The sequence below is a fragment of the Sycon ciliatum genome, chromosome 6 (assembly GCF_964019385.1).
Source record: "Sycon ciliatum chromosome 6, ocSycCili1.1, whole genome shotgun sequence".
Classification (NCBI taxonomy): Eukaryota; Metazoa; Porifera; class Calcarea; order Leucosolenida; family Sycettidae; genus Sycon; species Sycon ciliatum.
Window position 1 is genome coordinate 1817469 of NC_088648.1, and position 18224 is coordinate 1835692.

Below are 18224 nucleotides of genomic sequence, written 5' to 3' on the forward strand. Positions count from 1 at the left end.
ACCAGGTCCCACAGTTTCTATGTAGAACTGTCCGTACACGGAAAAAACGGTCGTTAAGAGCAGGTGGTCGCTAAACCCAGAGGTCGCTTACACCAGGTTTTACTGTATACTGTGCAGAGGTGCAGAGCTGAATGGGGTATCAGTGCCTATGTATTACCGCCATGGCTGGCTATCGCCCACATCACCATTTCATTGGCTAGTGCCACGTGATTGTGAATAAATAATAAAAATAATAATAATAATAATAATAATAATTATTATTTTGCCTGTCTCTAAATCCGATCAGTGGCGAGTTGACCAGGACGGGTCTTGGCTACCGCTGTGGCCCACCGGCCCAGGTGTGCCCTGTATCGCACCTGTGGTACATGGACGACATGAAGCTCTTCGCCCGAAACGACAATAATCTGCTCTCCATGACCAATGTTGTGGAGTCAATGGGCGACTGCATTGGTATGCATTTCAACCCGTCAAAGTCTAGCTGGCTCACTTTGAAACGGGGGAGAGCCCAGAGCGATCAGCAGTCTGCTCTCCGGACACTCCAGGGTCACGCTATTGCTAAGCTGCAGGCGGAGGAGTCCTACAGGTACCTTGGTGTCCCAGAATCAGCACATTTTCACGCCACCGAATTGAAGACCACAGCAAAGTCTGAGTTCGGCCGCCGCCTTCAATTGATATGCTCGTCTCAATTGAACGCCAGGAACTTGGTCAAAGCCATCAACACCTTTGCCATTCCAGTCATCCTCTACTCTCTGTGCATCGTTGAGTGGACAAAGGCAGAGATAGAGGAACTCGACCGACAGACCCGCCAAGCACTGTTTAAAGCACACGCCCGCCACCCCAAGGACTCTGCCGCCAGGGTCCACCTGCCTCGTGACATGGGTGGTCGAGGAATTCTATCATTCCGGGATCTCCTGGATAGAACCCGTGTCCGGGTGGCGCGGTACCTACAAGCCCACCCAGACGTGCCACTGTTGGCTGCTGTTAAGCGCCATCACGACAATGATGTGGCACCGTCAAAATCAGTTACACGTCAAGCCTCCAAACTTCTGGGTGAACTTGACCTACCCGACTTGGAGACTGCCACAAAAGTAATTGTCAAGAAGGCCGTTGCTCTCCGGTGCCTGGCCGTTATCCAAGGTAAGCCTCTCCATGGCCAGTTCTGGAGACGAGCTTCTGATGCTGGCTTGGACCTGGGCTTGAGTTTTCGCTGGCTGAAATCGCCAACGATCAGGCCTGCGACAGAGGGACTCTTGCTGGCTGTACAGGATCAGACCATTGCGACCAGGCACTATCAGGTCACGGTCATTGGACGGGGAGACGTTGTGGACATTTGTCGAGTTTGCGGCACTCGCGGAGAAACAGTTGATCACATTGTGGCCTGTTGCCCAGCTCTAGCCAAAACACTGTATATCGAACGGCATGACACGCTCGTCAAGTTGGTGCATTGGGCACTATGCAAGCGGCATGGTCTGGGTCGGCCGGGAAGCAACCCGCTGAAGCATCATCTTGTGCCTGTCACGGAAAATCTTGACATGAAGCTCCTGTGGGAGTTCAATATCCCAACGGATACGCAAGTGCGCCACAACCGTCCAGACCTGGTGTTGCGGTCCAGCACACAGGTGCTGCTGATGGATGTTAGTGTTCCATTGGACCAGAATGTGCCCACAAAAATCGCCGAAAAAATAACAAAGTACGCTCCCCTTTGCCAAGAGCTGCGGCGCATCTGGCATGTGGATGATGTCCGCGTTGTGCCCCTGGTTGTTGGGGCGCTTGGTGGACTGACTGGTGTGTCCCTCTCACACTTTGTGTTGGCATTGGCAGGCACTCTGCGCATTGAAAGGGCTCAGCAATGTGCTATCCTGGGCACGCTGAACATCATCAAGTCGGTTCTTGGCATTCGGCATTAGGCTCCTCATGTTACGGGTAGAGCTAGTCCGTATAAACCTCCAATACTGCATTTGCTTTGACATCCATGAATGTGCAGTATGACGGTCCTCACAGCCTGATTTTTCTCTTGCCATTTGAGTATGTCTGGCATTCATCTCTTCCTCTATTTCTACAGGTCTATTCCTGTACTGGTAGTCCATTTTTGTGATTACTCTTTTTTTATTCGAATATGTCCTGGCCTCCTCCATCGTTCTGCTTATTTCTGTCCGTCTCTCAGTTTCTGCGTCGGCTTTCAATATTTTTGCTTTGGTTTTTACAATCCTTTTTGCTCCGGTCTCCATTGCGTTGGCCATTTATCTATTTTTTTCTCTCATTACCCTTGGTCTCTTTTGGCCCGGTGATGGGGTTCTTACCTCATGTCATGACAACGTGAGTGAAATAAAGCCAACTCCATAATAATAATAATAATAATAATAATAATAATAATAATAATAATAATAATAATAATAATAATAATAATAATAATATGTGAAGCATGGATAGTGGATACCCATGTAACATCAGATCTATCCTCTTCCTATTGTAACACAATCATGACACAGAACAACAAGGGCAGACAAGGCCAATGTGTCGCTACTCTGACGTTCATGCTTACGTATTCATCGGGGTATGCCAGGAGAGATATTTGTGGAATTTGTGGTGCTGGTGTTATTAGTATTATTCTTTATTCTGATGATGGTGATGCATGGGTTGATGACTTGGTAAGCGTTAAGCGCTGTGTGGACTCTGTGTGCTGTGTGCTGTGTGCTGTGTGGACTCTGTGTGCTGTGTGCTGTGTGCTGTGTGCTGTATAGGTTTCAGGGCTAGCAGTATTATGATTGTTCATTCGAAGCGTGCGTGGTGTAGGCAAGAGGCTGTGTACAGAATGTGTGGTTGTTTTAGGCGTTAGTGCGTTAGTGGCAGAGCCAGGGCTAGCAGTGTACTCTTAGCGCGGAGTATGTGGCTGGCATGGGCAGGAGGTTGTGAGCAACGTGTGCGATTGGTGTGGGCCGGAAGTTGTGAGCAAGGTGTGTGGTTGGTGTAGGCAGGAGGCTGTAGAGGCAGGGTTATTGAGGGCCCGGTCCCACATGCACTTGAGAGTTGCGGATCCGCTGCAGCGGTGTCGCAACAGCGTGTATCACCATGGAAACTGCGAGTAGCGGAACTTCCGCCGTGGCGGAAAGTTCAAATCCGCTACTCCAAAATTTTTGGAGCGTATACTCTCCTGCGGAAGTTCCGCTCCTGCGACACTCCGACATAGTGGGCGATTTGTGTTGTTCGATTTTATTTTCGATCATGAAGTGGACAGTTTGACTTTAGTCAGAGCAGCTACGGCTACAATTGTACATGTATGTTGAAGTCAAGACTCGTTTGGCCAAGGTGAAGAGAGATACGGAGCGATAGGTGGATTGTCGAGAAGCTGAAACCGACGGCTGCGGCGTCGGCCAAAGACCAAATCCCGGACCTGTGAGCAGCCAAGCATGGCCATCATGTAAAACCACGCAGTCGGACCACTGTGATGTAGGTCAAGCAAGAGCGATACATGTACCACTATCACCAGTATCTGTAGCAGTTATCATTGGTTATCGTCGACGTGCTGCTCAACAAGTTCGTACTAGAATTCAGCAACAAAATGTCGCTGCGGTCTCCATTGCCTGTCGACAACGTCTCGCCAATCGACCTCTACCCAACGGAAAATCCATTCTTTCAGATTACTAGTATAGTATACAGAACAAAGACTCAAAGTCAACAATACCGAACCCACGACATGTAGCTAAGTATGTATTACTGCACAAGGACCAGTGCAATACCGGCCGATATCTGCACGAACGGCGAAGCCGTAAGTGCAGATATCGACGCCGGTATTGCACGCGTCCGAGTGCAGTAATACATTTATCGCACCCCTGTCACCACACACTTGTGTGTGTGACTTGACACGGTCTGGTGCAACCCTAGCATGCTTCATGCAACCCTGCTATCATTTCACAGTCATACAACACAGCACAACCAGTCGCGTTCATTTTTAGAGGAACACTTCTTTCGAGCAGCTGCTGTATACACGGGAGATCATGGAAGTAGCGGGACAGCTTGCTCATGTCGTCGTCGTTGATGGGGTGTTTCTGCTCCACCGCTTTGACTTCTCCCCGCTTTCTTTGGCTTCAGGAGGAAAGCCTTCAATGCAATGTTTGCGTCCTTGAACGCTGGGTCACTGTGGACGTTCATGAGCCGCTTCAACTCGACTAGCTTGCGATGTATTGCGGAACGGAAACCGAGCAAGCTTGATGCAGAGTAGAACTTCACTCCAGCTTTCTTCGGACGGAATTCGACGTATGCCTGTCGCAGAATGTAAGCTAGGTCGCTTGCCGTAACCGTACTCAGGTCACAGCGACGTCCTGTGTCTTTACAATACTCGTCGAATAAGCGGAGCCATTTGTCAGTTGCCTGCTCTGTGTTTTTGTTTTTCTGCTCAGAAACGAGGCTGTCGATGGCGGCGTCGGACAGTTTCTCAAATCGGCTTTCGACAGTCTTCTCCAATACTTGGGCGTCTGCTGTCTCGACTCTCACGGAGCTTGTGAAGTTGACTTTGCGGACGCAAGCCGGGTCCACATTCGCTTCCGCGACAGCGTCCTCGACCAATTATTATTTGGTGTGCTGCAGCAAGTCAGCAGCGACTGCTTGGCGGAGCGACTCGCAATATTCCCCAGTACGCCGCCAGCCAATGACCAGATGATGACAATGTGGATGCACTGCAGTGCGATATTGCACCCCGGCGAGTGAGCGTGCAAATAACCTATATCTGCACGCTCACTTCGAAGCGAGCGTGCAAATAACCTATATTTGCACGCTCGCTTCGAAGTGAGCGTGCAAATAACCTATATTTGCACGCTCACTTCGAAGTGAGCGTGCAAATATAGGTTATTTGCACGCTCACTCGCCGGGGTGCAATATCGCACTGCAGTGCATCCACATTGGCTGGCGGTGTACTGGGGAATATTGCACGCTCAGTAAGGCCGCTGATTGGCTCAAACCATGGAGACACTCACGTGGGGTGCGATAATGCTTGATACTCAACAAAAACAACGACCTGTCCAACACCTAGTATCTACATCAACAGTACATCAGTGCTGCGTTGATGTGTCCACAAAGGACGAAACAGTTCTGTCCACAGACACAGTACTGACTAGAGTAGACTGTACACCATCAGTACGTGCACGCGTACTTCGAAGTGAAAGCATGCTTGAGTTGCAGGAGAGCTGCACTGAATGTTTTGGAAGTCAGAGAGGCGCGCTCGCTTCGTTCGCCGTGCACGCGTGAGCATGTGAGACCACGCGAGCATTTTGTCGCAGGAGAGGTGCGACACCACTCCCGCAAACCTTGTCGCACCAGCGGATCCGGCACTGCATGTGGGACCGGGCCCTGAGGTGACGTCGTGGGTCTTGGGGAGATACTTGTTCTCTGAACATTTCAGTCCTAAGGGTGCAGGTAACCCACAGTCAATTCTGACAGCGATTCAAGCCACAGCGATTCAAGCCACAGCGATTCAAGCCACAGCGATTCAAGCCACCTCGATTCAAGCCACCTCGATTCAAGCCACAGCGATTCAAGCCACAGCGATTCAAGCCACAGCGATTCAAGCCACAGCGATTCAAGCCGCAGCACCCTGAAGTACTTTCCGACCATTCAGAAAGTTCAAATCTCCTGCATCCGTATACAGGCCATTGATTTAAGGCCTTTGCGATTCCATATTAATGCTAAATTCATCCAATTGTAGTGTACAGTTCTGAGGTATATTTAGTCGATCCTGGGGGCTTACATGTACATGTACATGTAGGTAATCGCTCAGTGTGCCACCGCGTCCAGTGGGATGCATATTCTCTAAACAAAATCTCTACGACGGAAGTCCTGTATCGTCATTCAAGTGCACATCTCGAATATGGTTGAATCTAAATTTAGAATGTTATTTTGGCGTCCAATGCCGAGTCCTATCTAGACCAGGAATCGACAGCATTTATACAATGTAGCTCAAATCCACAAATGTTCACGGAAGCATACCGCATGCCAAGCATGTCAACCATGCATCCCATCACGTCACGAAACTGCTAGCGTAAGCAAACTATGGTCCTGGACGTGCAAGTGACCGGGCAAAATCTTCGTCTTGTCTTAGCATTGTGTGGTACAAGACTGGACTGGAAGACCTTGGTATGATCTACCAAATATACGTACTGTACCTCCAGAATTGCTCATAGTTTCATAATATTATGGTTAATAAGTAGCTTCATCTCTACTGCCCACACACGCTGTCGCAGTTTGCCGCCCAATTTGTTTTATGGTACGAAAAACCTTCTGAAACGTGTAGGGGAAGTCTGTGATTTAGGCAGATGTTTCACTGTGTGTTTGTAAATTAATGTAATTTTGTTCTTTATGCAATTCCCAAAGGCTTCTCTCGCCTGTCGAGATTGCTTCCATGATACCGAAACCATACTCAAATTGGACACTCTGTCCAAACTGCTCAGGGACAAACCGGACAAATGGCAGCTGAGGAAGCTACTAGTACTCGAGTTACTAAACATCTCCTCCTCAAAACGGATCACCCATGATACAACCTGTACACAAAAACCGAACAATTCTCATCTAGTATTGACACATAGTGTGTGATCGTCCAGAAGTCGCCTAATTCCAAGCACTGGGTGAAGCTAGCCATCAAGATGTGAAAATGCCGCCTAGACTACTGCCATTGCGATGGATAGACACAGTTCGGCACGCGCTGAAAAACGCATAGATGTATCTGTCCTTTGAGAGCGCTCCCCAAGCTGAGGAGTACAGACCGACTTGGAGTTCCTACTTGTATATGGCAGGTTCAAGGAAGGTGCGACCTGTGTTTCTTGTGAAGATGTACTCATGTTAGTGTTTTGTATCTTCATAAGAATTGCTAGTTGGCATATGACAGCTTTAGCTGGCAGATTGAACATTTACTGCTTACACAGCTAAGCTGCGTAATGCCGCTTTCGCTCTTAGCAATTTACAACATTTATAGTGATGTTACCCGTCATTTCTGAAGACTTGTGTTCCGTTCTGTTCCACTGCGGCCGCATGCCAATGATACTTTACAGCAGCTTGTCAGCGGTGCGAGCAAGCACTTGTCTCACAGCCTCCTGAATGTGCTATTTCCAACACCGCTGACATGTCTTCTCCTAGTGTTTGACGCCAGACGGTGCTCCTCGACTAGATCCGAAAATGATGATGGTCGATTGAGGATGTAGTCAAACGTGCGTTCTAGGGCTGTAACTTAGTGTAAGCAATAAGTGCCAAAGGGCTCCGATTTCCTGTTCGTTGAGCTGGGAACATTTGCGGACGCAATTCGATTATTTGTTCTGAAACTGGTTAAAAATGATTTGTAGTATGCGCTTGTATGCCAGTAGGAACAATCTCTGAGGTTGCTCGTTGTAGGCTTCTGCACTCTTGCACCAGAACTTCAAACTTAGTCATATCAAAGAGGATGAGATTAGGAGTTGTCGTGGCACTGCTGCAGGTGATATTCTGCACGCAATTGCTGCTGGTGGAGATTTGCAATGGCGAGCTGACGGACGCGGAGTATGCCGAGCATCTACGCAATGTCCTGGAAAGTGCTGATGAGTATGATGTGGAGGACAAGATATTATCACACACATCCGACGATAATATGGATGATAGTGTTGAAGACGACGGTTTTCAAGCACTAAGCGCAGCAATTGTTGAGGCGGCCCGTAGGAGACTGACCGAAGATGACCACGATGCGGACTTTGGTGAGAAGAAGGAAGATGAGACCGAACTTCTGATTACTCGCGATGGGCACGACGAGGAGGAAGATATCCACCAAGGTGAGGAGTCATATTCTAACAGGATGCGATCCCGTAAAAGGAAACGCCCAGTGAAGTATTGGCTTTTTCAAGGCCGAAGACGATCCAGCGCACCTAGGCGACGCCGCAGGTACGGACGCGTCTTCCACGTTCTCAGGCGCATTCGGGGACGCTAGATTCAGCCAGTTAAAGTAAGGATGACGGCAGCTATGTAGAGGTATGTTGTCACTAGGCCGCCAAGGATTCCATTTTCCGTTCCATTTTGATATTCTTCAAAGTAGCTACAGAGTAGTGCAACGTGCTGTTGAAAAGGCAACGGTCCTCCTCTCTACGGTCCTCCTCTCTACGGTCCTCCTCTCTACGGTCCTCCTCTCTAATATCGTTTATACATTGCTTGCTCTCTTCTACTGCTGCCTTCACAACCATAACAGATCCCTGCTTCGCGAGTTATTCACCCCACAATGACAGCAAGCATGTGCCGTCCAACCTGTGCGCAATCTGCATAAGACTTACCCTGGCTTCCTTTCTGATGACCCTCTGTTATTAAATTTTTGTTTTCTGTTCAGGAGTGGTGATAATGAATATTGTAGAATCCAAGTTCAATTTTTGGCTCTGGATAGGTTGCGTAAAACTTGAAGTAACTGCTAAACAAACCCTCATTGTGTGCAATTCAACCATTAAAATATTTATGTTGCATCGAGGGCTGCGTCCCACCCGCCTGTGTGGATTCACAGGAAGTGTGAGTTACGAAGTCTGAAGAAATTGTTGAACGGTCTCTGCTGAGATGACGACTACACCATGGCTCAGTGGTTAGAGCATCGCTGGCTACAAGAGAGGGTCCCTGATTCGAGTGCTGGTGATGACATTCAATTTTTTCTTCAGACTTTTCCCGTTGGCGTTTTTCCTTCAAACCAGTGCATATTGTATGACGTGCCACCCCCCCCCCCCCCCCCCCCCCCGGCGTGCTAGTTTGTACGTGAGGTGTGTGGGTTACAGTGAGGGCTGCCACCCGCCTGTGTGGATTCACAGGAAGTGTGAGTTACGCAGTCTGAAGAAAATGTTGAACCGTCCCTGATGGAATGATGACGACTACACCATAGGTCAGTGGTTAGAGCATAGCTGGCTACAAGCGAGGATCCCTGGTTCGAGTCCTGGTGGTCACAGTCAATTTTTTCTTCAGACTTTTCCCGCTTGCGTCTTTCCCTCAAACCAGTGCAAACATTAGTTGTAGTTTGGCAGCGGGGGCCGAGCTAGTCGAGGCCGAGTCCTATCTAGACCATGTTCGCACAAGCATGACGAAGAATAGAGCATCTGTCAATGATGTATGGCATCACGCGACCAAACTGCCAGAGCAGGCAAGCCCTGTACCGTTTACGTGTCAGTGGCCAGACACAATCTTCGCTCATTTAGCAATGTTTGGCACAAGACGGGCCTTGAAGACTCCAGCACAGTCTACCGCATACGTCCAGCATTGTTCCAAGTTCCAAATACGCAATAAGGGCATAGCTCCAAGTACTGCACATGATACTGGTACCTTTGGACAAGTATTAATTTTGGCGTCCCGGGCCGCGTTCCATACAAGTACATGTACATACTGCAATACGCTTTTAGTTTGGCAGTATCATTGCAATACAAATTTTATCTTTATTAAGTACTTCAATGTGTATGCATGGTCCAATGCACTTGCGTTCACTTCGGTTCCACGGATGGTCACACGAGCATGACACATCACACTATCATTGTTTGGTGGTGCGGTAAAGCACGTGCCACAATCGCTAGAGACCATTCTGGGTATGCAATTTTCATCCAAGATCGCCTGCCAGTGTTCGACACGACTCACGCGGTCCTATTCCTAGACTAGAGGGCGGTCTTCCACAGACGTGTAAGAATGTTCCAAAAGTCTAGCCCCGAAAGCATAATAATTATGAGCTGAACTTTTACAGAAGATTTATAGTTAAAATTGCATGGGTAGCCATGGGGATTTTCGAAAACTCAATTTAGCGCGGAAGCGATTAATTCGAAGATTGATCCACAATGTAGTCGGACACCCATTCAATGCCTGGAAATTATTTTTACTCTTGCTAATGGCTCGGCTTTGACTGTCGGGGACGACTCTGGGCATAGGTCCACCATTGGTTGGGCACTGAGTTACGGCTAGTGTTTTGCAAGCCCTCACTATCTCAACGGCTGTTTCCTTTTGTTGGTTGTTGCCTCTTTATTGCACCGGTCCACACTGATTCTAACCGAACAGGCGCGCAAGACACTGGTATGAGGCTCCCAGGTAGCCTAGCACTGCTGCAGGTGATATTCTGCACGCAGTTGCTGGTTGTGGAGATTTGCAAAGGCGAACTGACGGACGCGGAGTATGCCGAGCATCTACGTAATGTCCTGGAAAGTGCTGATGAGTATGATGTGGAGGACAAGACGTTATCACACACATCCGACGATGACATGGATGTTAGTGTTGAAGATGATGACGACCAGATACTGAGTGTGGCAGCCGAGGAGGATACCCTTGCAGGGCTCAGCGATGACCACAACGATCATGCAGACTTTGGAGAGAAGACTGGGGATTCGACTGAACTTCGGATAAGGGAAGATAGTGACCAGGATGAAGATGGCGATCAAGGTGAAGCATCAGATATTGACGGGTTCTGGATCAAACCCAAACCTGGGTCCATTCGATGGGTACCATTGCGCACCGTTAATGCTATTCGCGTGCGCAACCTACGCGGCAAGCCGAATCCAGGACCAGTGTACGGAGGGGGCGCACACCGTATTGGTGTAGGCAACAAACCAGGCGGCGGACGGAGGCGACGATACAAGTATGTGTCCCGTCGTCGCCGGTCCAGCCGTCGCCGGTCCAGCTGTCGGCGGTGGCACTCCACTCGGCGTAGGCGTGCATGGTGGGGATAGACGGCAGCACACATGAATTGCATCGAAGTGTGGAACTGTACTTTAGTCTAGACCATTTGGGTTCCAGTATGAAATACTTAGTATCTAGTTACAGTGGGGTGGATGTTGCTTCCTAACTCGTTCCAGTGTGTTTTTCCTCTATTTTACATGGCTCAGTATCCGAGTTAAATTGCTTTTTTTTTAAACTAAACACAACCCATTTTGGTATGGCAAAGACGTTTTTATCAATTCGAATAACACATATGATTAGGCATTGCCCGCTGCTTTTCGTAGTTCGAGCACTCTGGTGCTATATCGACGAGCTATCTTAATTGAAATGTCGGTGGTGCCTTATTTGCACCATGGCTGGTAGCTCGGCATTAAAATAAAGCTCGTAGCTGTACCAGTGATGCAATGATGGCGAAACAGTTTGCAATCTACAGCATTAGGCGATTATCTACATGTACTTTGTAGGTAAAACAAACGAAAGCACGGATAGGGCTCCTGGGTTGTCAAGCCCTCTCAGGTTTCTTTTTATCTTTCTTGTCAATGATTGCTGGAATTCTCTTTTAATTTCCCCTCCTCTCCTTCTCTTGTGTATATCGAGGCTCTGTCTACCTCTCTCTGTCTCTCTGTCTCTCTCTCTGTCTCTCTCTCTCTCTCTCTCTCTCTCTCTCTCTCTCTCTTTCTCTCTCTCTCTCTCTGTCTGTCTGTCTGTCTCTCGCTCGCTCGCTCGCTCTCTCTCTCTCTCTCTCTCTCTCTATCTCTCTCTCTCTCTCTCTCTCTTTCTCTAGCCAGTGTGGTGTGACTGTTTTAGAGTAATGACCATCCAGCACTGGACTCTAAAACAGTAACACCACACTGGCTTCCTGGGTGACAGTATTTTCTGGAAAACACAGACATTGTCACATTCGTGTATTGCTTGCGAGAAACCTGTTCAGATATTTCTCAAGTTATCAGGTGACATCTGCGCTGTGCTAACTTATTACCAACACCCAGCATATGAGTCAGTGAAAACTTGTGATCTTTCACTAGTTTTAGACATGTCATATTTCTAGCACTGAGGTAACATGTGCAGTCATAGAAATATCATCAACACCTAAGAACACCAAATTAGTGTATATAACTGCTCCTTGGCAGACTTCCACTTCATTATTGCATCCTGATGATGGCAATTTGCCAAAACGTTGAAAATGATTCTGTAAAATGAAATGTCCTTGTTGTCAAAAGCGGCCAGGGCAAGCAGGCCAAAGCGCGGGAGGCCACGAAAACACCCGTTACCTACTACTTCGCCTGTCAGTATTACAACACAACCAGGAACGGATACAACACCGGAATCAACAGGAGCGCAACACAGGAATCTGGTATCACTCTTGACGACAACACCACGGCATGGGAGACCGCCGGACGATCGTTCGTTAACAAACCCGACGGCGGTAACGGAAAGATCACCAGGAGAACGAAACGAAAATGGAGGAAAAACGAATCTGAGGAGAAGCCAGAGACTAGCGGAGACACGACTGAGAAAAATCGAGAAGGCGGAACCAGTAGCGGCAGGTGAAAGTACGGGCGCAGCAGTGAACGCGTCAAGGAGAAAGAAGCGATGGCATGAGGAAATGGAGATGGAGGATGATGATGGGGATGAACAGGATGGTCAGGAGGAAAGCAAGGGTGAGCAGGAACAGGAAGTGGAGGATGAGAGTGATACTGACGAGGAGGAGTTCGACATCGACAAGAGCAAGTCTGCCATCTACAAGCATTTGGTGTCCAGTCCGGATTGTCGTAAGTTGTTTGATGATTCCTGGTTTAGTGTTATTTGTTGCGCACGTTTCTTTTAGCAGTTGCAGGTGTTGGAAGCTGTATATATTCGCACACGTGACCCTGTTCTATGCAAGCAAAAAGAAAATGTTGTAGCACTCACACTTTTTAAATAATACGCACTCACCAGTTTTGTCCACACGCACTCACAGCTGCCACATTCATCTACTGCTACCATTCTCAGATACACTGCAAAGGTTCACACTACACGCGTTATGCATAACCGCTAGCTGTGCTGCATTCTCACGCTTCTTTTCATATTCTAGCTATATAACTGGTTGTTTTAGTGATTCTTATTATGTGACGATGTTCCACTGATGATAGTCACACGAAAACGTTCTGGAATTGTTTCATTTTAATTGTTTATACATGGTTATGAGTGCACAATTGATATTTTTCATTGCTTTAAAAAATGAAATGAGTTGTGAATTTGCAGTGCCCAGGGAATGAGCATGCGTGCTCACCAATTCTCTTCGAATTTTTTTGTAGAATAAGCAAAATGCCGGTTTCCGTGGGAATCCGTGTCGTCATTGAGTTTCCCTGGTGATTTTGTGACGTAGACAAATGCGTCAGGCCGCGGCAGTCATGAGCTGCAAAAAAAACACTGTGTGACCCCGCGTCTGCGTCAAGTTCAACGGGGTCAACGCACCGTCCGACCTACATGTAGCTACGACCGTCACTGATTGTAATGGACTGGACATGTTATCAAGGTAGTCGTAAACCTCCGACTTCCTGGTGCATCTACTTGTACTTGTACTTGTAGAACATGTACAACTGTATGGAATTTGATGCGAACAGGCGGATTATTCCAATTTTATGCGATTCGTATGCAATTTGCCTCGAATTATGTGACTATTCGATTTTTGTAGGTATTATGCGAAAAATTATGCTTGCATAATCTGTCAAGGCCTAGACACCTTACAGTTGATTTTCCCCGTTTCTCTCCTCATCAAGCCCTACTTGTCTTTGTACATGCTAGTAGTAGACTAGTAGTGCTGTTCTTTCAATGAAATGAACCCATCGAGAGTCGATAGGCATATTGCCTGTTAGTCATTTTCATAATAATAATAATAATAATAATAATAATAATAAAGGTTTGCTCCCCACACCGGAGCTCGCGCTATTCCGCCGACTTTACTTGACACTTGACTGACTCACGACTCACGGTTGGATGGACTTCTCGTGTGCTCTGGATGGCAGTCGTGAGTCAGTCAAGTGTCAAGTAAAGTCGGCAGAATAGCGCGAGCTCCGGTGTGGGGAGCAAACCCTTCTTACAAATCATCGCCGAAGTCGCAACCACTACTTAATAATAATAATAATAATAATAATAATAATAATAATACGAAGTAGTGGTTGCGACCTCGGCGATGATTTGTAAGAAAAGGGTTTGCTCCCCACACCGGAGCTCGCGCTATTCCGTAAAGTCGGCGGAATAGCGCGAGCTCCGGTGTGGGGAGCAAACCCTTTTCTTACAAATAATAATAATAATAATAATAATAATAATAATAATAATAATGCAAATAATCGACGTGGAGACAACAATTTTATAATAGCAATAAAGAGAACAAATTCTGCAGTCATCGCCACACTACAACGAAATCATGAAAGTTTACCAGAATTAATTTTCTTGTCACATTCATCAGTGGAAAGTCGTGACTAAAGAGTAACCATGCTGAACAATGATTTAATATACATTCAATGATGTGTTACGAGAACAAAATACAGTGCCAAAGTAGAATGAGGGAAGGTGAGACAATAGAAGTGAAGTGAGAGCTAAGTGCAACGGCGGGTGAGAAACTAACAGTTAACTAACAGAAACTAACAGTGAGCTACAGTTATTATCAGCACACAAGAGTACAATACGAAAATGGCGGTCATCCTTGAGGACACGAGTAAGTTTGTCCAACTCGGTCCGGTATCTACTCATGACAACACAGTTCGAGTAGAGAAAAAGTTGAATAGTTTTCTCAAGAGACTTAAAGAAAGTAATCAGATATCGGAGGAAGAGTTCTTCAAAATGCGGCCCATTGGTTCTGTCCGGCCACGTCTCTATGGGCTACCAAAAATACATAAACCGAACTGTCCGTTGCGCCCCATATTATCCATGGTTGCATCACCGCAATATAATATCTCTAAATGGCTGTGTGGTTGGCTTGACATCGTGCAAACGTTCTATTGAAAACATACAGTTAAAGACACCTTCGAATTCATTGACATCCTTCTCTCCCACCCGGTTCCGGCCTCCGCGCATATGTGCTCGTTTGATGTTGTGAGTCTGTTCACGAACGTCCCGTTAGAAGAGACTATCAATATTTGCCTAGATGTGTTGTACCGAAATGATGAAGTTGACACGCCATGGATATCGGAGACGGCGTTCCGGGAACTGATGTTGCTCGTGACGACTGGTGTGGAGTTTTCCTTCGGTGACATTATGTACAGGCAGGTTGATGGGGTAGCCATGGGCTCTCCATTGGGTCCAGTTTTAGCGAATGTGTTCGTTGGTTACTGCGAGTCACTGATTGCAGAACAGCTGTTGCCAGCATTGTACGTTCGCTTTGTTGATGATTCCTTCACCTGGTTTGATTCTCTTGAAGATAGCCAAATCTTTCTTGGTATTCTAAATGACCTACATCCTTCCATACGTTTTACGTGTGAACACGAACAAGCGAACAAACTTTCCTTTCTAGACGTCCTTGTGGAAAAGTCTAGTCAGGGTACCGTAACATCTGTGTACAGAAAGCCTACATTCACCGGCCAGTATATAATGTTTGACTCGTATTGTTCGTACCAATACAAGGTGAATTTGGTGCGTAACTTGGTGGATCGAGCAGAGCGTATTTGCTCCTCTTCCAAACTAGCTGAGGAACTGGACTTCCTTAAGTCCGTTTTTCTAAAGAACGGGTACCCCGACGATCTATTGAAGGAACTCATGAGCGAAAGGCTGCGGGAAAAGGAAAAATGTTTTGGCCCGGACAAATGTCCCACGTATCTTTCTCTCCCCTGGAAAGGTAACCTCTCATTATCCATGAGTCGCGTGGTACGGAAAATTGTACAACAAACTTACTACGCGGTACATGTTGTACCCGTTTTCACAACTGTACGTGCGTTCGCGGTGAGGAAGGATGTCCTACCAACCCAACTTGCATCTAAATTGGTATACCAATTTGAGTGCCGACAATGCGGTAGTCGGTACGTTGGTAGGACTCTTCAACATCTGAACGCACGTATCAAGCAGCACGTCCCACTGCATATGTTGACTGGCTCGGCACGGGCACTGCGACCCAAACGCGGCAGGCCACTGAAGAACCCTCGGCCACAGCCATCGTTAGCACAATTTCCGTCATCGGCAATAGTGCCTACATTACACGTATCGAGAGCCTTGGAGTCGGGTAATGGGCATATTGTCACCACAACACAATGCACCATAACAACACAAGATAACACACCACAACAACATTCAGCTCAAGACCAAAGTGGACGCTGTGATGAGGTAATGCCCTCATCGCCGTCTTTGCCGTTGCCTCCCCCAGAACCGCCACCTACATCTATCATCGGCGGTGCTGGGGCTGAGTCTGTGGTGTCGGTGGCACGTGCATATATGGATGAGGCAAGCACTGAACGTGAACAACGAGAAAGAAGGCTGAAGGGAACGGAATTCAACAAAGAAAGTAACACAATCAACATTCAAAGACCTAGACGATCAACGGCTAATTATTCAATGAATTATTACAGTACTGGAGATCAAGCACCGGCGAGGACACTGGGAACACAAGATTCAACAACAACAACAACAATGGTAACAATTTACCATCAAGATCAAAGGAGGAGTCAACGAACAGAGGTTAAACAACATGAAGCGAGCCTGGGACCGATCGGTGTTGATGAGGAGAATGACACGGAGGATGACACTGACGATGAGTTGGGAGATGAGACGGAGGATGAGGTTGCGGTTGTTGGAGACGAGGAATCAGATGGTGATTGTGATCGTAAGAAGTCTGCCGTTTTTCTTCAATTGTTGTCTCACCATAAGTGTCTGCAGGTGTATGATGATTTTAGTTTTTCTGTTCTTTGTCGTGCACGGTATGCTATTCAGTTGAAAGTACTTGAAGCTGTTTGTATTCGTTTGCATAAGCCTGATCTTTGTAAGCAAAAGAAACATGTAGTTGCGTTTAAATTGTTTTCGTAGGTGCACAGCATGATTGTTTGTCTCACTACACAGTTTTAGCGTTATAATTATTAGTTTCTCACCCGCCGTTGCACTTAGCTCTCACTTCACTTCTATTGTCTCACCTTCCCTCATTCTACTTTGGCACTGTATTTTGTTCTCGTAACACATCATTGAATGTATATTTAATCATTGTTCAGCATGGTTACTCTTTAGTCACGACTTTCCACTGATGAATGTGACAAGAAAATTAATTCTGGTAAACTTTCATGACTTCGTTGTAGTGTGGCGATGACTGCAGAATTTGTTCTCTTTATTGCTATTATAAAATAATAATAATAATAATATAATATGTGTGAGTTACGAAGTCTGAAGAAAATGTTGAAGGGTCTCTGCTGGGATGACGACTACACCATAGCTCAGTGGTTAGAGCATCGCTGACTTCAAGCGAGGGTCCCTGGTTCGAGTCCTGGTGGTGACAGTCAATATTTTTTTTAAAGACTTTTCCCGTTTGTCTCATTCCCTCAAACCAGTTAATACAGTTATTTATTACAGGGTGCGACAGAGCTCTCGGCCATGGAAGAAAATGTTGAGTCACCTCCACCACTACACTGCGCTCTTTACCCGACTAGACCCTCCTGCACACAACCATCACCATTGCGAGGACACTTCCGTGGACGATATTGATAAACTCCTTCAGACAGCTGTTTCGCTGATACATACCGTATTTTCCGGGGTATAAGCCGCACCGGGGTATAAGCCGCACCGGGATATAAGCCGCACCGGGGTATAAGCCGCACCCCCTTTTGGAGGCAAAATATTGACTAAAAGTTGGTATTCGGAGTATAAGCCGCACCCACAAACCAAGATTTTTCACACTCATTGACAAATGGCCTTTCTACAAATGCATTATGGTTATGGAGCTAAATACCATTTTTTACCGATTTTGGTCCAATTTTTAGCAAAAAAAGTGCGGCTTATACCCCGGAAAATACGGTAGCTCATCAGTGAAGGTAGATGTTGAATGATTAAAAATATAGACCAAACTGCTATTATATAGGGGTTTCCACACACAAAACGGGCATATATGAGGTCATAACGCGGCTAAAGAGCGCAGTGTAATGGTGGAGGTGACTCAAATAATAATAATAATATTATAAATGTAATCAACGCAATAAATAGAGTAAGCTGCGCACTCAGTAAATGAGTAAAAACACCATTAGCAAAACTTGTTTTCATGTAAATAACGAAGCTTGTTCCTAAACTTGTTCTATTTACATGAAAACAAGTTTTGCTAATGGTGTTTGTACTGAGTGCGCAGCTTACTCTATTTATTGCGTTGATTACATTTTTATCTCCACGTAAGCTTTTTAAATATTATAAATCATAATAATTCTCTCTAAGAGTTGGTGGACAAGCCGTTGATTATTCACTCTCATTGTAATATCAAAAAGTATTCTTTCTAGACCAAAGAGTGGTATATTTGATAACATTTAATAACGATAGAAATTTTTACGATACTTCTCCAGACGTTTCGTTGTTCTGAACAACATCGTCAGTGGATAAAGACTGACGATGTTGTT

General features: G+C 46.5%; 1 protein-coding gene across 1 annotated transcript; it reads left to right on the forward strand.

Annotated features, from left to right (window-relative positions):
- Positions 1-374: 374 nt before the first annotated feature.
- Positions 375-4704, forward strand: LOC135819059 (uncharacterized). The gene is made up of 3 exons (XM_065332208.1): positions 375-1634; positions 2742-2749; positions 4398-4704. Exons 1-3 carry the CDS (start codon positions 375-377, stop codon positions 4702-4704), a joined length of 1575 nt encoding a protein of 524 aa, XP_065188280.1.
- Positions 4705-18224: the final 13520 nt, after the last annotated feature.